Here is a 22,192-nt window from a genome sequence, read left to right as displayed (position 1 = left end):
GAAGACGAGGAAGAAGGTGGGCATGATGCTGGTGATGGTGCATCACAAGAAAGCACAGAACATGATGATGATGACGTGCAACCTGTTGGGACTCTGGCACACATGGCTCAGTTCATGTTAGGCTGCATTGAACGTGACCCGCACATTGTCCTAATTCTGGCGGACGTGGAGTACTGGGTTTATACCCTTCTGGATCCACGGTACAAATTTTTTTTTCCAACATTGATTGAATAAAGTGTCAGACAGATCAAAATACAAGAGTACTAAAAGGCCCTTGTGGATAAATTGGTGAGGAGATTTGCATCCTCCTCCAGCCACAGTTCCACCTCCAACATCGCTCGCCTGCAGAGGATGGTCAAGGACTACATGTCAGATGGCGTAGCCGTGTTCAACGATCCATCAGTCCCCTTTAATTATTGGGTCTCTAAGCTAGACACCTGGCACGAACTGGCACTGTACGCAATAGAGGTGCTGGCTTGCCCTGCCGCCAGCGTTATGTCCGAACCGGACATCGTTACAGATAGGCATATCCGCCTCTCCACAGCAAACGCAAACCCTCTGACACAAATAAAAATGAATAAATCGTGGATTGGAACCGACTCCGCAACACCCCCTGACCAAGCACCATGAACATCTGTGCTGCTTTAGCATTGCCGGTCCCAGATAGGAATAGGACTGCTTTCAACCTTTCTGGCGGTAAGCCCGAGCTGAGCTCGGGCTATGCCGCGCAGGAGGATTTCTCAGGCCCTGCTGGGCCGATCTGCATATTTTATTTTTGCAACACGCAGATAGCACTTTGCTAGCTGCATGTGCATTCCGATTGCCGCCGCTACCCGCCGATTAGCCGCCGATCGCCGTGCCGCCCCCCCCCCAGACCCCGTGCGCTGCCTGGCCAATTAGTGTCAGGCAGCACTGAGGGGTGGATCAGGACTCCCTTTGACATCACGACTTCGATGTCGTTATCCCGCCCGTCGCCATAGCGACGGGGGAAGCCCTCCAGGAAATCCCGTACTTTGAACAGGATTTCCTGATCAAAGATCGCCGGAGGCGATCGAAGCGGGTGGGGGGATGCCGCTGCACATCGGCTATCGTGTAGCGAGCCCTAGGCTTTGGATTTGGATCATTATGGTCATCTGGGATGGAAGGACCCTCCTATATGGATTGTCTGGATTGAAAGGACTTTACTATATGGATACGGAAGATCTTATGTTGTTATTTCTATTTGGTTATCCTTAAACTTGGACTTCATTTATTATGAGGGCTATCCTCTGTAATACTTTGTAGGCTTATTTAGGAATTGAAATGTATAGAGAGATATTCTCAGTGTGGAATAACAATGAATTATCTATTTAAAATATCTATGTTACTCCAGATACTTATGTATTTTCTTGGGACATTCTGAGAACTGTGTAAAAATCTTTGTTTTTAAAGTGTAATTTCTCTTTTTTCCACTGGGTGGCGGCAAATGTTCTTATCTGTGGGATCTAATACTCTTCGAAGCGGGTGGGGGGATGCCGCTGCACAGCGGCTATCATGTAGCGAGCCCTAGGCTCGATACATGATTTAACAAAAATAACATTTTAAAAAAGCTGCTGCGCTGACCCCAGGTTTCTAATAGACCGCCAGGAGGGTTAAGGAATATCTCCTATGTATAATATTTATCAATGCATGGCGGCAAAATGCATTGGTTTGAAGTAAACCTGAGGTGAGGTGAGGTGAGAATGAGATGGAGGTTGCCATATTTATTTCCTTTTAAACTATACCAGTTACCTGGCAGCCATAATGATCTATTTGGACGCAGTGGTGTGTGAATTAAACCAGAAAGTATGCAGGTAATCTTGCCAGGTCGGACATTATTGTCAGAAACATCTGATCTGCTGCATGCTTGTTCAGGATCTATGCCTGAACGTATTAGAGGCAGAGGATCTGCAGGACAACCAGGCAACTGGTGTTGCTTAAAAGGAAATAAATATGGCAGCATCCATGTCACTCTCACCTTGGGTTCACTTTAAGCATGCATTTTGTCCTCATGCAAGACCTGGGTTGTGTCACAAAGCGTGGCCTTGTTTTCCTGTACCTCCTCTTCCATCCTGTGTGCTAGGTTAGCGTTGCCGGTCCCATTGGTAGGACTGCTTTTCAGGAATATCTCATTTCTATTATATTTATCAATGCATGGTGACAAAATGCATTGCTTTAACCACTTCCCGACCGCCTAACGCACAGCGGCGGCCGGGAAGTGTACCCTGCAAGGACCAGCTCACCCACAGAGGCGGCGGTCCTTGTAAGGGCATGGGCGGAGCGATCGCGTCATCCGTGACGCGATCCTCCGCCGGCTCCTGACGCCGCAACATCCCGCCGGCTATACGGAAGCGCTGGCGGGATGTTAAACCGACGATCGCCGCATACAAAGTGTATAATACACTTTGTAATGTTTACAAAGTGTATTATACAGGCTGCCTCCTGCCCTGGTGGTCCCAGTGTCCGAGGGACCACCAGGGCAGGCTGCAGCCACCCTAGTCTGCACCAAGCACACTGATTTCCCCCCCCCTGCCCCCTGATCGCCCACAGCACCCCTCAGACACCCCCCCCCTGCTCACCCCCAGACCCATGTTTACACCCAATCACCCCCCTAATCACCCATCAATCACTCCCTGTCACTATCTGTCAACGCTATTTTTTTATCCCCCCCCTGCCCCCTGCTCCCTCCTGATCACCCCCCATCCCTCAGATTCTCCCCAGAACCCCCCCCCCAGACCCCCCCCCCCATGTACTGTATGCATCTATCCCCCCTGATCACCTGTCAATCACCTGTCAATCACCTGTCAATCACCCATCAATCACCCCCTGTCACTGCCACCCATCAATCAGCCCCTAACCTGCCCCTTGCGGGCAATCTGATCACCCACCCACACCAATAGATCGCCCGCAGATCCGACATCAGATCACCACCCAAGCGCAGTGTTCTATTCATCTATTCTCTCCTCTAAACACCCACTAATTACCCATCAATCACCCATCAATCACCCCCTATCACCACCTGTCACTGTTACCCATCAGATCAGACCCTAATCTGCCCCTTGCGGGCACCCAGTCACCCGCCTACACGCTCAGATTGCCCTCAGACCCCCCCTTATCAATTCGCCAGGGCATTATTTACATCTGTCCTTCCCTGTAACAACCCACTGATCACCTGTCAATCACCCGTCAATCACCCCCTGTCACTGCCACCCATCAATCACCCCCTGTCACTGCCACCCATCAATCAGCCCCTAACCTGCCCCTTGCGGGCAATCTGATCACCCACCCACACCAATAGATCGCCCGCAGATCCGACATCAGATCACCACCCAAGCGCAGTGTTTACATCTATTCTCTCCTCTAAACACCCACTAATTACCCATCAATCACCCCCTATCACCACCTGTCATTGTTACCCATCAGATCAGACCCTAATCTGCCCCTTGCGGGCACCCAATCACCCGCCTACACGCTCAGATTGCCCTCAGACCCCCCCTTATCAATTCACCAGGGCATTATTTACATCTGTCCTTCCCTGTAATAACCCACTAATCACCTGTCAATCACCTGTCAATCACCCATCAATCACCCCCTGTCACTGCCACCCATCAATCAGCCCCTAACCTGCCCCTTGCGGGCAATCTGATCACCCACCCACACCAATAGATCGCCCGCAGATCCGACATTAGATCACCACCCAAGCGCAGTGTTTACATCTATTCTCTCCTCTAAACACCCACTAATTACCCATCAATCACCCATCAATCACCCCCTATCACCACCTGTCACTGCGGGCACGCAATCACCCGCCTACACGCTCAGATTGCCCTCAGACCCCCCTTATCAATTCGCCAGGGCATTATTTACATCTGTCCCTCCCTGTAATAACCCACTAATCACCTGTCAATCACCTGTCAATCACCCATCAATCACCCCCTGTCACTGCCACCCATCAATCACCCCCTGTCACTGCCACCCATCAATCAGCCACTAACATGCCCCTTGCGGGCAATCTGATCACCCACCCACACCAATAGATCGCCAGCAGATCCGACATCAGATCACCTCCCAAGTGCAGTGTTTACATCTGTTCTCTCCTCCAAACACCCACTAATTACCCATCAATCACCCCCTGTCACTGCTACCCATCAGATTAGACCCCTATCTGCCCCTAGGGCACTCAATCACCCGCCCATACCCTCAGAATGCCCTCAGACCCCAGCCCTGATCACCTCGCCAGTGCATTGCTTGCATCTATTCCCCCCTCTAATCACACCTTGAGATACCCATCAATCACCTCCTGTCACCCCCTAGCACACCTACCCATCAGATCAGGCCCTAATTTGCCCCGTGTGGGCTCCTGATCACTCGGCCAAACCCTCAGATCCCCCTCAGACCCCCTTCCGATCACCTCCCCAGTGCATTCATTGCATCTATTTTCCCCTCATACCACCCCCTAAAACACCCATTAATCACCTCCTGTCACCCCCTAGCACTCCTATCCATCAGATCAGGCCCAATACAACCTGTCATCTAAAAGGCCACCCTGCTTATGACCGGTTCCACAAAATTCGCCCCCTCATAGACCACCTGTCATCAAAATTTGCAGATGCTTATACCCCTGAACAGTCAGTTTGAGACATTTGGTTTACAGACTACTCACGGTTTTGGGCCCATAAAATGCCTGGGCGGTATAGGAACCCCACAAGTGACCCCATTTTAGAAAAAAAGACACCCCAAGGTATTCTGTTAGGTGTATGACGAGTTCATAGAAGATTTTAATTTTTGTCACAAGTTAGTGAAAAATGACACTTTGTGAAAAAAAAACCAATAAAAATTAGGGGCCCTAAACCGTGAGGAGTAGTCTACAAAACAAATGCCTCGAAATGACCTGTGAATAGGACGTTGGGCACCTTAGCGCACCTAGGCTGCAAAAAGGTGTCACACATGTGGTATCGCCGTACTCAGGACAAGTAGTATAATGTGTTTTGGGGTGTATTTTTACACATACCCATGCTGGGTGGGAGAAATCTCTCTGTAAATGGACAATTGTGTGTAAAAAAAATCAAAAGATTGTCATTTACAGAGATATTTCTCCCACCCAGCATGGGTATGTGTAAAAATACACCACAAAACACATTATACTACTTCTCCTGAGTATGGCAGTACCACATGTGTGGCACTTTTTTGCAGCCTAACTGCGCTAAGGGGTCCAAAGTCCAATGAGCACCTTTAGGCTTTACAGGGGTGCTTACAATTAGGTACCCCCCAAATGCCAGGACAGTAAACACACCCCACAAATGACCCCATTTTGGAAAGTAGACACTTCAAGCTATTCAGAGAGGGGCATGGTGAGTCCGTGGCAGATTTTATTTTTTTTTTGTCGCAAGTTAGAAGAAATGGAACCTTTCTTTTTTTTTTGTCACAAAGTGTCATTTTCCGCTTACTTGTGACAAAAAATAATATCTTCTATGAACTCACTATGCCTCCCAGTGAATACTTTGGGATGTCTTCTTTCCAAAATGGGGTCATTTGGGGGGTATTTATACTATTCTGGAATTCTAGCCCCTCATGAAACATGACAGGGGGTCAGAAAAGTCATAGATGCTTGAAAATGGGAAAATTCACTTTTTGCACCATAGTTTGTAAACGCTATAACTTTTACCCAAACCAATAAATATACACTGAATGGGTTTTTTTTTTTAATCAAAAACATGTTTGTCCACATTTTTCGCGCTGCATGTATACAGAAATTTTACTTTATTTGAAAAATGTCAGCACAGAAAGTTAAAAAAAATCATTTTTTTGCCAAAATTCATGTCTTTTTTGATGAATATAATAAAAAGTAAAAATCGCAGCAGCCATCAAATAGCACCAAAAGAAAGCTTTATTAGTGACAAGAAAAGGAGCCAAAATTCATTTAGATGGTAGGTTGTATGAGCGAGCAATAAACCGTGAAAGCTGCAGTGGTCTGAATGGAAAAAAAGTGGCCGGTCCTTAAGGGGGGTAAAGCCCACGGTCCTCAAGTGGTTAAGCATGCATTTTGTCCTCGTGCAAGGCCTGGGTTGTGTCACAAAGTGTGGCCTTGCTCTCCTGTACCTCCTCTTCCATCCTGTGTGCTGGGTTAGCGTTGCTGGTCCCATTGGTACTAGGACAGCTTTTCAGGATCTCATTTGTATAAAATTTATAAATGCATGGCGATAAACTGCATTGGCCTTAAGCGTGCAGTTTTTCCCCATACACGTATGCCTTTTTTGGGGAGTTTTATTTGTTTTATTGGCATTCAAGTATAATTGGCGCACTGCTCTGCAAACACGAGTCCCTGCTTTTATTCTGAGCCTAAGATCTATGTGTAAATGCCCCCCCCCCCCACACTATTTCCAACCCATTCTGCAGAAGTTTCTCTCATTTTGCAAGTTTTTCAGGCCTGCAAAGCAGGCATGCTCGTGTCCCCATTAACTTCAATTAGGCTCGGTGTTCGGCCGAATATCCCAAACATCCGGACCATGATCGGCCGAGCCGACCCGAGCCCGAATATCTGGGTGTTCGATCAACACTAATTGAAACCAAAGACTATCGCAAAGTTCTTTAAAACGTGGCAGACATGTATTGAAAAAAACTTCACAAGACTTCAGATAGTCCAGCTGATGACATTTTTTGAAAACACTGAGTGGTATTTAAAAGGCAAAATAGGAGCTTACTTGGGGTTATTAGAGATTTAAACTTCTGGGGAATGAGTGTTTAAAAGATGGGGAAGTGTGTGGGTAGGGGGGGGGGCTGCAATTGGTATGTTCAGTTAGGTTTTATATAGTTTGAATCTAGTATATTTCTGTCTTTGACTAAGAAGTTATGACTATTAATTATAGTTTGTGCTTCACAGGAGATCTAATCTTGGTTTCCTCATAAGTAATACTAATAGGAAGTGTCCTGTTATCTGGGAATGTTATGCTAGGTATACACCATACAATACCTAGGAGAAAGATTGACTTAGATGAGGGCAAAAGTATCCAAATTAAGATACTTACAGCAAATTCGTTGTCAGGATCAATGGAACCCTTCCTTACAGGTCTCGAATAGTGAAATCTCTGCACATAATTTGACTTATAAAAGCTGCATGGTATAAAAAAAAGACAATTACAATTCAGCATTAATTTTAAAAGTGTGAGCAGCAATATTTATTTTTGTTGTATTAAGGCAAATTCATAAATGTACTTCTAAATATCCTTAAAGCAGAAACTGAATCTAAATTAATTGGACGGTGGACCTCAGTGAATCAATAGGGGCCCCAGTGGGAACATTAAGGATGCTTTTTTTTTTGCTGGGGCTTCAATTTCCCAGTGTGAGAAGAGAGGTAGGTTGCAGAGGCTGCAAGGGTAGTCCTGGCAACTCTATGCTGCTGTGGTGGGATGATGCAAGGGGAGCCTTGCATAGGTGTTCGTAGTTACAACATTATTACTTAAACTGCAGTATAGTAAAGCAACAACAAGATGTAACTGTGTATGCAAAATGCTGCAATGGTCTCTATGGTGTTGTGACTTCCTGTATTCATTCTGTGTTCCTTTGTGTTCTAAGTATCTAATGGTTGTGTATTCACGTCTGTGCACTGCACATCTTCAGTAAAGAGTTCTGACTTGTTATACTGGGTGCCTATCTGTGTGTACAGACCACTCTACTCCAGCAATACGTGCATTAGATGTCAGTAAAGTGTCGGTTGCCTGGTATTGTAGTGGAGGCAAGTTGCGTGTGCGGCTGTAGTACCGACAGGAAGTTCCTGCCGGCCATGTGGCAGATCTATAAGCAAGACAACCGATGTAAAAATAAGGAGGACGACAGAAGTATGCAGGAGAAGATGACATAAAAAAAAAGAAGGATATAGATGAAGATAAAGTCCCATCTAAAACCTATCCCCACAAAACTGGAGTAGTCTCTCTTTATCTCAGGTGCCCATTATTAGCCCCTTGTCTTTGACAAAGCAGCTTTGCAGGAGGAAATATTTATGCCCCTTTCTTCCAAGCTTCCACCACATCATGAACCATACAGGTTGGTATTGTTTAGAATGTCAGAGCCCTATGTTGTCTGTGGCCCAGTCCACACCGAGCGGATTTGGATGCGATCCGCCGGCCGCATCCGCCTGTAAATCCGCTTGGCTAATGTATTTCAATGAGCTGGTGCACACCAGCAGTTTGAGGTTTGTAGCAAACCGTAAACGTGCCTCCTGCTGCACATTTGCGGTTTGCTAAAAAGACACTTGTGTTGCATATACAGTCCTGTCAGTCAGTCGCAGCTGCTGGTGGGACCTTGGCCCATTGGTAATTCCTACTGTGCCACTGCCAGGCCCAGCACATTAAGTGACTACCTGTGTGTGTGACAGCTGTACATTTGTAATACCAATCACTGCATACCCACCTGTTCAGTGCACCTACCTACCTACCTACGTGAGTGCACGCAGTGTCACTGCATCTGTTCATGGTATTGATACCAGTCACTGCATACCTCTTTTCTGCACCTGTGTGACTGCACATTGTATTAGTCAAGTCAGTGCACATACCTTCCACTTCATCCCCCCCAATACGGGCAAAACAGGCAGAGGCAGAGGCAGGCCACCCGGCAGGTCTGTTCGAGGTCGTGCTGTTGTGATTTCGTGCGGCCCTGGACCAAAGTACAGTGTTCAGAAGGCGCGTGCCATCAACCCCCAAGATTGTCAGGACGTAGTTGACTATTTAACACAGAACACCTCAGCTTCCATACGGAAGCATGACATATCTTCCTCCTCCTGCTCTGATTCTGGCACCCCACTTAACACTCAGTCGGCCGCCACCACCAAAGTGCCATCACCCCAGGGCTCAGCGGTGTGGAAATTTTTTGTGTGTCTGCCTCAGATGAGAGCAATGCCATCTGTACTCTCTGCTAACAAAAATTGAGCCATGGAAAGAGCAAGACCCACGTAGGGACAACTTCCTTACAAAGGCACATGATGACAAAGCACAAACTGCAATAGGACAACCACCTGAGGAAAAGCAGCACACAAAAGCAAATCCACACAAAGCAGTGGAAGATACCATCATGCAATTATTTCTCAAAAAAGGTGATACCCAAACTGTACCGTCAGGGGCATACTTAGAAATCCCCAGGCCCCCCTGCAAAAAAAAAATCCGCCCCCCCACCTCCCTAGGGCCCGCTCAGGGACTTTTGTGGGGCAGGAGGGGTTGCAGCATAAGAGATGCATAGGCAAACGCAGGGGGGATTACAGCTGCCCAGAATCCCCCCTTCTGACCAATCCTGGTGCAGTGTCTGAGGACAGGCACAAGTTTAGACACCAGAATATCTGCAGGCATCCTGCAGCTCACAGCACTGCCCCCTTTCTTTCCCTGATACAATTGACTTTGGATGGAGCTAGGGTTGCCACCTCATCGATTTAAATACAGAAACATCTAAGTTATACAGGTTTACAACTAAGTTATACAGGTTTTGGGGCTACTCACACATAATCAGTGCTTAAACTGCATCTACTAGCCACAAGGCACGTATAATTCATATGTGCCAGTATTTAAAGGGATGAGATGGCAACCGTGGATGGAGCAGCAGTGTGTGTACATAGCACGCGAAAGCTCTGGGGAACTCAACAGAGTCAGGTATGGGCACAGCCCTGTGCCCTGCTGTGTGAGAGCTTCACTTTCCCCTTCATCACCAATGTCGGCTGTCCTCATTATTATCTGTCTCCAAACTGCTCCTGATCGATCCCATTGTTGATCGGGAGCAGATCGGACATTTAGGAAATAATTGTCAGATCCTGTCAGTTGGTTGGGAAATTCCATATTATTATACTGTATGGTGCGTGGCTGAGGGAGACCTTTCAAGAATCCCGCCCTTGAAAATCCTGGGTTAGCCCCTGAGATGAGCGTGGCTGCAGATCGGTGGGGAGGGGGGACATTCCCCCCCTCCCTCACCTCGAGCTCTCCTCTCAGTGCTCCCCTCCTGCAATCAATCATTGGTGGCAGCAGCGGCGGCAGGCTAAATACATTACCTCCTTCTCACCAAAGGTCTTCCGTTCTCTAAGAGCAACGTCCTGTTTACACAGGAAGTTGCATGAAGCTCTTAGAGAACGGAAGACCTCTGGCGAGAAGGAGGTAATGTATTCAGCCTGACGCCGCCACTGCTGCTGTTTCCACCAATGATTGATTGCAGGAGGGGAACGCTGAGAGGAGAGCCCGAGGTGAGGGAGGGGGGGGAGATGTCCCCCCTCCCCACCGATCTGCGGCCATGCTCTCCTCTTATGCTGCGACCCCTCCTGCCCCACAAAAGTCCCTGAGCGGGCCCTAGGGGGGCCCCAGGCCCCCCCGCGGCGGCAGGGGTCGCATCCCCTATTGTTACGCCAGTGTGCACCGTGATGTTGAAAGGCAAGTGGCGTCATCTCTGGCACACAGCGTTGGGTCAAGGGTCCATCTGACCACGTGGTCTGCAAAGCACAGTCAGGCCTGCCCGAAGACTAAGTCGGTCCCCACACAGCATCTCTGCCTGCAGGCTGCTTGACTGCCTTCTCCACCACCACCAACAGAGTCCAGGACTCCAGGGAGATAGCTAGCAGCGGCCACTATAATAATTTTTCTGGTGCGTGTACATGCCTGCCTAATTTTTCTGGCTGCACTGCAGCTGCAACAACAAAACAAAAGGCATGTACGTGTCAATTCACCTTCATGATCGTTACCTTGCCGCGGTGAAGGGGCTTGCGTATCACAATGAAGCAATGACCGCCGGCTATATAAGTGTCTCGGGGGGGGGGGGGGGGGGCGCACACCCAAGAAAATAAGGCTGTTGCTTCATTGTGGACAGACCAAATTCGATCAGCTGGACAGTCACTGTTCTGTCATTGAGCTACCTTAGCCCGGCGACCATATGGGCTGGAAAGCCGTCATCACCTGCACTCTCGTCATGGTGCGCACCAGTCCAGCACGGCCGTCACTACACAAACAGCTGTTTGCAGTGCGTTACACAGTGAGTTTGGTCTGTCAGTGTGAAGCAGTACACTAATTTCACTACCTGATTGATGTATACACATGCAAGATATTTTAAAGCACTTTAGGCCTCCAATTTAGCATGCAATGTGATTTCTGCCCTTAAAGAACTTACGAGCCCAAATAGCGAAAAAAAGATAAGTACCTTAATCAGTTTTAAATGCACGGAGGATGCCGTCCGCGCCCTCCGTGCAGTTCCGCCGGGTCCCGCAGTCTGATCGCCCCCCGTGCCGCTCCCGACCCCATGGACGGGGTCGGGCTCCCCTTCCTCTCCTAAGATGGCCGCCGGAGCCGGCCTTGGCTGCGCAGTCCGCATACGCGTTAGTGCGGCTGCGCAGCTCTAGGGCCCTCCCCCCCGATCCACGCACAGTAGCGTGGATCAAGGGGGGAGGCCCTAGAGCTGCGCAGCCGCACTAACGCGTATGCGGACTGCGCAGCCGCGGCCGGCTCCGGCGGCCATCTTGGGAGAGGAAGGGGAGCCTGACCCCGTTCGTGGGGTCGGGAGTGGCACGGGGGGCAATCAGACTGCGGGGACCCGGCGGAACTGCACGGAGGGCGTGGACGGCGTCCTCCGTGCATTTAAAACTGATTAAGGTACTTATCTTTTTTTCACTATTTGGGCTCGTAAGTCCTTTAAAACGCTGCTTTTCCTCAAATCCAGATTTTTCCCGGGGACTTTTGGCGTGTATCCCACTCCTCCATGCAAAAACTCAGATGTTAGACCCCTTGAAACATCTTTTCCATCACTTTTGTGGCCAGCATAAATGTTTCTAATTTTCGAAGTTCGCCTCCCCATTGAAGTCTATTGCGGTTCGCAGAAGTTCGCACTAACCAAACTTTTTGCGGCGGTTCGCACACCGAAAATCGGAGGTTCAAGCCATCTCTACTCTTCCCTCTGCTTTTTGATCTGACACTTGAACCCCTTGCTATTTTAATTAGGTCTGATCCACAAGTTGCTGGGCTTCATAAGTCATCACGTGTATATAAACTGAGCCTCAGCCTGACATGCTTTTTTGTTTAACCAGTTGGGCCCATTCCTCCAGCGAATCCTTTTCCTCACAGACAATTTTGAACAATTTGTGTGCCCATGTATTAACTGGGCCAAATCCTCACTTCTTCACCTTGATATTTCCCCCCCTTACCAGTCCCAAGCCTTGTGCCCCCCCCCCCCCTTGCAATAGGTGTCAGAGATCATGTACTTCAGTATACAAGTGACACCCCCCCCCCCCCATCTAACTGTTATGCCCTTAACTGGTCACCCCTGCTGCTGCACTTGACAACTAAATTTCAGGTCTGTACCAAAATGTACAGTAAAGGTAGTCAAACGAGGCAATCTTTTAAAAATTATTCTTTTCCCCAGGGTTCTGTAAATTATGTGGAGTGCTCTGATTCTCTTAAATACTAGTGTTTTTGTTCAGTTAAATAAACCTCTTACATTTTTATACGGCAAAATGCTCAGCATCGTTCATCCCTTTCCACTCTACATAACCCCAAAGATTTGGGTGGTATTGCAGTTCTCCATCGTCACTTCTATTACCTTGCAGCACAACGTTCTCATGTATATTGCAATCTCACGCTGGGAAGGACTAGACTCTCTAATCTTATGGCGGATGTTTCCCCCTCCCCATTTGACAAATGTACCCGCTGTGTATCTAGAAACTCTGACCACCTTAAGTCTAACCCCTCCACGTTCATCCAGACCCGCCGGGTCAGGTGAGGATCGCCAGGGTTGCTCTACAACTCTACCAGGTAGTGGTTGATGGAGCTATAGTGCCTTTAGCTAAACTTTGTATGTCCTTTCAACTGCCACACACCATGATGTGTATTACATGCAATTGTCATGCACTTAAAGCACAATTTCCCACTCTACTCATAGCATTTGCTGCCTCTGATATCCTCTCTCTGATTACTGGCACTTGACTTAATTTTCTAAACAAAAATTACATGATAAACTTTTCTCTTGAATTAATTTCATCCATATATAGTGCTGTTCTTCATAATGAGGCCTCCCACAGGGCTTTTACTAAGAAACCTCTTTGAGAGCATGACCTTGGAGAGTTCTCCCATGAAGATTGGGAGAAAGCTCTTGAAGGCTTCACTTAAGTATTCCCTCATGTCTGTGATAGATTGCTTAGCCTCTATGTACTCCATAGGGCCTCTCTAACCCCTGTCAGGCTGACTACATTTAAAGAGAACCCGAGGTGGGTTTGAAGAATGTGATCTGCATACAGAGGCTGGATCTGCCTATACAGCCCAGCCTCTGCTGGTATCCCAAACCCCCCTAAGGTCCACCTGCACTCTGCAATCCCTCATAAATCACAGCCGTGCTGTCGACAAAAAGCGTGTCGCAGCGGGCTGTGTTTTTCTCTATAGTGTCAATCTGCTGCTCTCCCCACCTCTTGCAGAACTCTGGTCCCCGCCTGCCTCCCTTACCTCCCCGCTGAGGGAAGGGAGGGGGGCAGGGACCGGAGCTCTGCAGGAGGCGGGGAGCAGCCGAGACTGACACTACAGATGTAAACACAGTACGCACAGCGCGGCTGTGATCTATGTCTGATTGCAGAGTGCAGGGGGACATTAGGGAGGTTTGGAATACCAACAGAGGCTGGGCTGTATAGGCAGATTCAGCCTCTGTATGCAGATCACATTCTTCAAACACACCTCGGGTTCTCTTTAAACCTGGGATTTCACCCCTGTGCCCCAAGTGACCAGATGGGTTGCACTGTAATAATGAACTTTAAACTATGAATTAAATATTTTTCTTTACAGGTTAAGAAACAAATACACTAAACTCCTTCATTTTGTCCACATTGCCCACAATCTGCTTACAAAACATTGGATCCAGCACACAGTGCATCTTTCCTAACTGACTGGGAGGAGTATTTAATAAGATTCTTCTGTTTCATGAGGCTGTATATGATCATAGAAGTGCCTCGACCTAATATTTGAGAATTTGGGAGGTATGGTTAAGCTCCACTCACACGAAACTTGGTTCTCTTCCGGTATTCCCTCCATTGGGAATCTGGCATTGTACCTGAGGGGGCATGTATCATCCTAACTTGTGGATATTGGCATGGCTGGGTCAGGGGTTCTGTTAACACCCCATCAGTTATTTTTTTCATGATGATTAATGTGAACTGTTAATCTACTTGTCCTGCGGAGCATGTCACTTGTTGATACCTATTGTTGCAGTAGTATAGATTAGGCCGAACCCACCAAGAAGTTTGCGACGTGCTTGCAGGTCAATGTCCACCCGCCTGAGGGGCACACTGTAGATCAAGTAAAGAAGTCGACACAGCACCGTGTTGGGATTGTTGGCTAGAAAAAGGGAAGAGCATCCTCTTGAAATGTTGATTTATGCACTATGACCAGTCCATAACCTCTCACATGTGATTGTACCAGTTTAATGGATTAATTAAATGTTGCATTATGACCAGTCCATAGCTCTCACATGTGATTGTACCAGTTTATTGGATTCATTAAAAAATAAATCATTGCTGTTAGAATTTAAGTATTATATGCTTGATTACGTAGGCCTCAGTTACTTTAACTGAGTTAGTTAAAATACTTGATTTGCAGAGTATACCTTTAAGGAGCATTTCTAGAATCACTGCAGAACAGTGTGTTTCTACCTATACAAGGCCAGAGAGCTTATCTAGCCACCATGGTCAGACAGAGAAGCAGTCTTTTTCTGTAAACATCAAGTGTTTTCATATTTCCTAAAGGTCAACAAAGCTACGTTCATGAAACAATGTTCTTAGATTAAGAGTCAGGTCCCTGGAACATGGAATTTTCCAGGGCATGCGCAGTAAAGACAGTAAAGACTGTGCTTATCATGATACCACGGGTTCTTATCAGCCAATAGCAGGCGATGAGTTAGTTATCCGCCCCTGCTCAGGTGATGTCACATTTAACTCTTTAGAGTTTAGTATAAGAAGAGCTAACGAGCTCCCGGGGGGAGGGGGGGCTGCTACTTCTGGCTGATGACTTCCACTTTCTACTCTTTTTGTAATGTCTTGTCATCTAACTGTATGCTGTATATAGACCTAAGTGCAATGTAGTATATATGTAAGATAAGAGAAAGCATGGTTGCCATTCAAAAGGAATGGACCAAGAGCCTGTAACGCAAAGAGGACTTACTACAGACCAATTGCTTTGCTGAGGTGTAATGAACATGTAGAGATAAGCATCTGTATATCTGTTTACTGAATAAACTCCCGAAACTTTGACGACGTCTAAGAAGTTCTATCTCCTATGCTGTTGCTGTGATGAGAGTCGAGTTATCACACTTCCTGTGACATGGTGCCGAACGAAGGTGTATTGTTGTTGCCCATAGCAACCAAAGATTTATTACAATTGAAATTTGAAGATGGTGCTGGGTTGACTTCTTCACTTGATACATATTGTTTTGCACTTTGTATGCTAATTCTTGTTCCTCAAGGATTGCCCTACTTGTACCTTTTCTGTCCATACTCCCTTTTCCATATCTCTGCTAGGAAGCCTATGCTTATTTTCAATGAAGTATAGTTTTCTGATACGTGCAAGTTCATAGCCGTGAGAATGTACAGTAGGACAGAATCGAGGAGGAAGGTAGGACATAGAATAGGAGGGAGACCGTGGCAGCAAAGCATGCTACACAGGTACTAAAATTGATAAAAGCATCTAGCATTATTTTATTGTTAGATCTGCTTCATATTTGCTTTAAGCAAGATTAATAATTAATATAACTTGATGAATAGAGAGTGTTAAAATGTGTGTGAAATTTCCTTCAATGGTCTTCTCCATCAGTTCATAATCCGCTGATGAAGTTCTAGCATGCCAAAATCTGGATTGAGAACATCTCATGGATTATGTGCAATAAACAAGTTTTTATCTAGTAAGATTAATTCCTTTCACATGAAGCTTTGACAAAGGGTAAATAGTTGGAAAAAGTGTTTTTTGTTTTTTTTCAAAAAGACCTTGCAATTTTTGAGAAAATGTAGTTTAAATAATTTCAAAGAAAAATGTTTTTTGAACTCAGTAAAATTAAATTTTGCTGTGATACTCTTTAATATATACTGAGATACTGTTTACTTATTTTATACGGGGCACAAAAGGTGGGGAAGAGACCCTTGTCCATGGAATGGGGGAGGCTTTGACACCCATATCTTCCAGAGGCACCCAACATAATAAAACATGCGGGCTGATATAACTGCAGTTTGGACTCCAAATTCTGGTAATACCAGGCTACATAGGTGAAAATGGGTTAAAGATGCTTGGGAGGGGGATCACACACTATACATTTTTTACAGGTCTTTTTAAAAAAATTGACTTGTTCCCAAAGAATCAAATTTCACATCGTTGCTTAATTATGCATAATTGTGAAATTACAAAACATAATTACAGTTAAGTGCAAAATTATGAATTTGCCAGAAATTTCACATTTTGCACCGTGATTGTGAATTTTTATGCAAAATTCAAGCACAACGTTATTCATTGGAGAGACACCTGTCATCCATGGGACATGCTAGTTTAGAGAAAGGAATTTATACTGCTTGTAACAGACTTTTCTTGTCCTTATTCAGAACAGAATCGTAGATGCTTTACATGTCAAGATAAAGGTAGTAAGAGACCTACACCAAAAACTGTACAGCAACCAGCATTTCTCATACTCTGTGAGGAAAAATGCCAGGACAGAACAACATATTGTTTCAGTGTTATATTTTCTCATGAAAGCAAATTATTTATTTATACTTACTTTATAATCTGATCTGGCACTGGTTTATTTCTAAATTGGGGCTGTTCCTCAAGCACTGGCTGCACTGTGAAACATTGAATGTCTGCAATGTTGGTATGTTAAGAAACAAAAAGATGCCATCAAAAAAGCACATAATGTGTAATAAATAAAGATTTGCTGCATATAAATATAGCATACCTACTTAGTGAAAATTAGAACATTAAACAGAAATGGATACCTTTTTTTTGTATTTTTCAATCGGTACAAAAATACAATTCTGTGTGTCATTTTCAACAGGTAAAGAGCTATTTATGTTAAATATCTTTGTTTCATATTTCACACTTCAAGTCTGACAAAATCTAAAAAAAAACAAAAACACAGATAATGTTTGATATGCTCTGAAGAACAGTAATAATATTTGGAGAATTAGTAAGATGAAATTTTAAGTACTGCAGTTAGACTCATTCAGACATTCACTACTTCTCCCTAGTACGCAAGATGAACCCATTTGGTTTTCTTAGTTGTTTCCAATAGATGTCCGATTTACTTCCTGATAATACAAACAGTAATTCACTAATTTCTGTAAAATGAAAAGGAGGAGAGTTTATAAAAATTAAGGTTTTAGAAGTTTATTCACTAAGCATAGTGCAGCGTAACAGCGTGAGTTAGCTACTGTTGCACGTGCTAGTGAATCAGTGTGTCTTAATTCTTTGTCCCTGCTAGGCAATGAAAAGTGTTGGGCATAGGTATGGAGTGACGTGGTGTGCATGTTGACGTTCGCTAGACACGCTGACGTCGATGACACGGGGCTTACTTTGAACTTGAGATTGAGACACAGGCAGATCTATAGCATACAACTAGCTGGATCCGACTACAACACCCATTCTGCTGCAAGTTTTATGACTGCATGTTTTTTAGATGGATTTTTTTTATTGCAAAATATGCACTTTTAGGCCATGAGAGTGGTTTTCTGTTATTAAACCACCAGAGTTCCACCAGAGTTCCAAGGAGTTCTGGTTCCCCATGGGTTTGCTGTGTAATCTGCAACTCTTTTATTAAACCAGAATATCCACTTGTGATGTGGTGATTGGGTAACAAGTGAAAAGCAAAAAGCGTCATGGGGTGGCCTATACCCCAGAAGCGCAGAAGGCCCTAATTGGCCACCGGATCGGCTGAGCGGCTGAGACAGGAAGCAGAGAGATGTGTGGATAACAGACCTGTTACCTTTGCACCCTGTGTGTGTCACTTGTTGGACATTCACAGCTGGCTTATGAGCGCTCTACACCCTGTTTATATTTATTACTTTATAGCTAAATTAAACTTAGTTGGGTAGCACTCCTTCACTAAAGGACTTTGCTGACTTTTTATGCCAAGTTCTGGGAAAAGTTGTAAAATTGTATTTATCTGATGTGAGCTCTAAGAATACTGTCTCTGTTCATGCATGTGGTGTCCAAAGGGATGCAAAAGGCTGCCAGTTTTTTGTTTGTTTGTTTTGTTCTGTACATGAATCTTAAGTGAACAAGCACATTCATTTACAAGGGCTAATATTTTAACACTTTCTAATCCATTTGTGTGATAACCGTCTCCCTCAGCACTTACTTTTTTTCTGGTGTGCTGGGGGAAACATGGGTGATTACAAGAGTGTTGTGCTGCAGGGTGCCAGTGGGGTTTCTACCTCCTCACACTAGAGCGAGGAAGCAACACAGCATCAGAGGAGGGGGGTGAGGCCGGCACAAGCTCACAAGCTGCAGGTCTGCCCTCTTTGCATGCGCGTCAGCATAATATTGGTATTACACAGTGCAGTGTGGCACCTAAGGGATCAAAGCATTGGACTTCATCTGACACCTTGTTCCACATAGGCTGATGTTTTTCTGGCATCTAGTGGCGAGCCCTAATCCACCCACTTAATATTGAAATTAGGTGGCGCAGTGGCGAAGGATGGGGATTTAGTCCAACACTGATCTGAAAGGGCTGATGCTGTGTGGATTTTATCTAGCAACAGCACCCCCTAGTGGCAGCAGTTTTCCTATGTTGGACTATGTATGGTATTGGGCCTATACTGAAAAAGGCCAATGTCAGACACAGACCAACATAGGGTTGGAAAGTGTTAATGCATTTCAAAATATGAAAAAAACAAATGTAAATGTGCTAAATGTGAATCTCTGCCTAAGATATTTAAATAGAAACAAAAGAAGTGATACAGGCGAGCTCTCTTTTTTTCACAATTGAAATGTGGGAAATATTGCACAGACTCTAAACCTTTGTACATGCCTAGCATAGGAAAAAGAAGGTACTGTAGTCATGATTCATGACCCCTCAGGAAACATATAACCTGATAATAAAATATACAATGGAGGCATGGGTTCAGTGTGTTAAACAGATAGGTCAATTATTTATTTATATAGCACAACAATAACACACGTAGCTTAATTGCATGCAAGAATCAGCATAGTGTCTAAAAAACTATTAAAAACAACATAGCCTAAGCATGTCCAGTGAGTTCATCCCTAGACAGAAAAGCACTAGCATTTAGCAATAGAAGACTACCGGTATCTACCTAAGCTGGCACATAAATATCTCACATATGTAAGCACGAAGAAAAGGCAACTACATGTACACTGAACAGCATGTAATGCAGTCCATTATCTGGTTTTGAAGCGGACCCAAACCAAACGTTTTTTTAATTAAAAATATTTAGTTGCACCACTCTGACATATACAAAGATAAATAAACACTCCTTCAAGCGTATGAGCATTTCAGTGCATGCTTTTCACCCTTCTCTTTTCATAGCTAGGGTTATACTGGGGGCAGCCATTAGCAATTCCTCCATTGCCGCACACCATCTACTCCACCAGTTTGCCGGAAAAATCCCGGCAATTTGAAAGGAAGGGAGGGGTTTCTCCAATAAATGTAAAATATTTGATATTTGTCATCATGCAGCTGAAAAAAGGCTGCTATTTATTATTATAATTTAGAAAATAGATTTTATTTCTGAAATCTTGTATTTTTAATTTGGGTCCACTTTAAGCGTAGTAGCTGGAATGTGTTTACATCCCATAGGGGGCAGAGGGTCCACCTGCACGGCAGCGAATGTAATGACACAGACTGAGGTATTTCACCTCCAATTGGTACAGTCTTTCTCCCTATAGGGTAGGCAATAATGGTCTATGCTGATCCCGCTATTCAGTGAGTACCCACACACAGATTACCTAGGCATATCTGCAAGGCCTTCATGAAGCAGATGATAATGCCAGCCAGATGATAATGCCAGCCAGCCATAGAGCTGATGTCAGCAGGGTGCAGCACATGATGGAGATGCTCACGGACACATAGCTTTGCCCACCAAATCGTTTTTTGCCCACATGTTACCTTAGCTGCAGCTACAAGCCTATTCATTTACCCAGAGAGTGGTTTCAGGACTATGAAGGGAGGAGCTATGATGCTAGTATTAAGGAAGGGGGTGTACCACAATTAGTTACAAACTGATGAATAACCCAGAGTGGGTGGGGAACACATTGGTGGGCACAGCTATGTATCCCTAAGCATCTGTGTCACACACTGCTGACATCCAGGGATGCTCGTCCAGATTCCGGATATCCGAACTTTTTTCAGCTATCCGAATTGGATTCCGGATTTCTATGCAAATCCAGATAGCAATCTGTGGATATTTGGTCGCATACCCAGATATCTGCAGATATCCGGCGGATATCTGGATCCGAATACTGTAACTAAGGAGATGACGTCATTGAGCCAATCATAAGGCTCCCAGCAGAAGACCTAGCAACCAATCACAGATAGGGAACCCTGGCCAGCCCCACCTGACCTCATTGAGCTAAGCAGAGGGCTCCCAGCCTAAGCCCTGGTACCCAATCACAGAAAGGAACACTGGCCAGCCCCCCTGAATAATAAGGAGGGCTGCCATGATGAGAAATAGCGTCCCTTGCTTGTGAATGCTCACTGAGAGTCATGCTCCAGTGCTGCTGGCCTAGCAAGTGTGTATACAGTGATAAACCTAAAGCTGTTCAGTGATTAACCCCTTCACTATCACTGCACTGCTTGTTAAATCGTTAATTGGCTTGATTTGATTGTGTGACAGTCAGAGTGTGTGCTCCAGTGCTGCAGACAGCTGCTATGTGTCTGTGTGTGTGCTGTGCACAGACCAGGCCAGCTGCTGCCTGCTGGCCAGCTATTAGCCTTAGCTAGCTACAGTATAAGTTAGGTTAGGGATTAGGGAATAGCATTACTGTGTAATTGTGTAGTTAGTACTGTAGTACTGCAGTCAGTGCTAGTAGTTGTTAGAGTAGTAGTACTACTGTGTTAGCTTACTACAGAACTGCTGTGCTGCTGAGCAGTGCCAGTGTGACAGTTAGTGTCCTCTCCTCTGCTGTCTGACTGTCACTTGACACTTGGCACCTGGCCCTTGGCACTTGGCCCATGGCACTTTGCACCTGGCACTTTGCACGTGCAAAGTGCCACGTGCAAACACATGCAAAGTGCCACGTGCAAAGAGCAAAGTGTCATGTGCAAACACATGCAAAGTGCCACGTGCCAAGTGCAAAGTGCAAAGTGCCACGTGCCAAGTGCCACATGCCATGTACCGCTGCCAAGTGCCACGTCCGGCATGCTCCTGGCAGACGTTACACTTGCTGATGCTGCATTGCCCTGCTCCTGCTGCCTTTGCTGCTCCCACTGCCAGGGTGCCACAGGCCACTGCTGCTGTGCTGATACCACCTATATTTAACCCAAAACACAATTGCTGCGTACGTTTTTGCAGGTGTCTGGGCTGAAAACTGCCATGTCCCAGTTGTGCGGTTGGACTTTGGACACAAGTGGGCTGCACGGCCGCTGTCTGGAACCTAGTCCTGATGTTAATTGACGGCCATTTTTTTTTTTGGGGGGGTTAAGTCCCCACATCATCAATTAGTGTTTCCCTTTAAAAAAATAATGATGCTACATGCCTCATTTACCCTAAAAAACAACATTTTTAAAGCAATTTAAATGCCACTTCCGGTTTTTCTATTCAGATACCCGAATTTGCCCTGATATCCTGGATACTGGGGTCGGATATCCGATTCTATCCGGATACCCAAAAGGTCGGATCCGGATATCTGATCTGGATCCGGATATCTGGGTATCCGGATCCGGGACAATCCGGATTTTGAAAAGGGGTATCCGAGCACCCCTGCTGACATCCACTGCATCCTAATCACTCTGTGGCTTGCGCTATCATCTGGGCCTTGCAAATATGCTGAGGTGATCTGTGTGTGGGTAATTACTGAACGGCCAGAACAACATAGACTGTAGAGAAAGACTGTACCAGTCTCTGCCATTACATTCACTGCTGTGCAGGTGGACTCTCTTCTCCCTGTAGGAAGCAAACATGTTATCTGTGTGCTTGTGTGTGAGAGATTTATGTGCTGGCTTAGCCTAGTTTGCTATTGCTAACTGC

At 45.7% G+C, this 22,192-nt stretch overlaps 1 protein-coding gene across 5 annotated transcripts in view; it reads right to left on the bottom strand.

Annotated features, from left to right (window-relative positions):
• The window catches only part of DOCK2 (dedicator of cytokinesis 2), a 566,587-nt gene that overhangs the window by 154,436 nt on the left and 389,959 nt on the right, over positions 1 to 22,192 (bottom strand). For all 5 annotated transcript variants that reach the window (XM_068277405.1, XM_068277401.1, XM_068277402.1 and 2 more), the window contains 2 exons: positions 16,765 to 16,846; positions 7,044 to 7,128 (listed from right to left, as the gene is read on the bottom strand). In XM_068277405.1, coding sequence (XP_068133506.1) covers positions 7,044 to 7,128; positions 16,765 to 16,846 — 167 coding nt within the window. The remainder of the gene's footprint in view (positions 1 to 7,043; positions 7,129 to 16,764; positions 16,847 to 22,192) is intronic.

The sequence above is a fragment of the Hyperolius riggenbachi genome, chromosome 3 (genome assembly GCF_040937935.1).
Source record: "Hyperolius riggenbachi isolate aHypRig1 chromosome 3, aHypRig1.pri, whole genome shotgun sequence".
NCBI classification, from domain to species: Eukaryota; Metazoa; Chordata; class Amphibia; order Anura; family Hyperoliidae; genus Hyperolius; species Hyperolius riggenbachi.
Note: the sequence above shows the minus strand (reverse complement) of the source record. Positions and strands in the feature narration are given on the sequence as shown.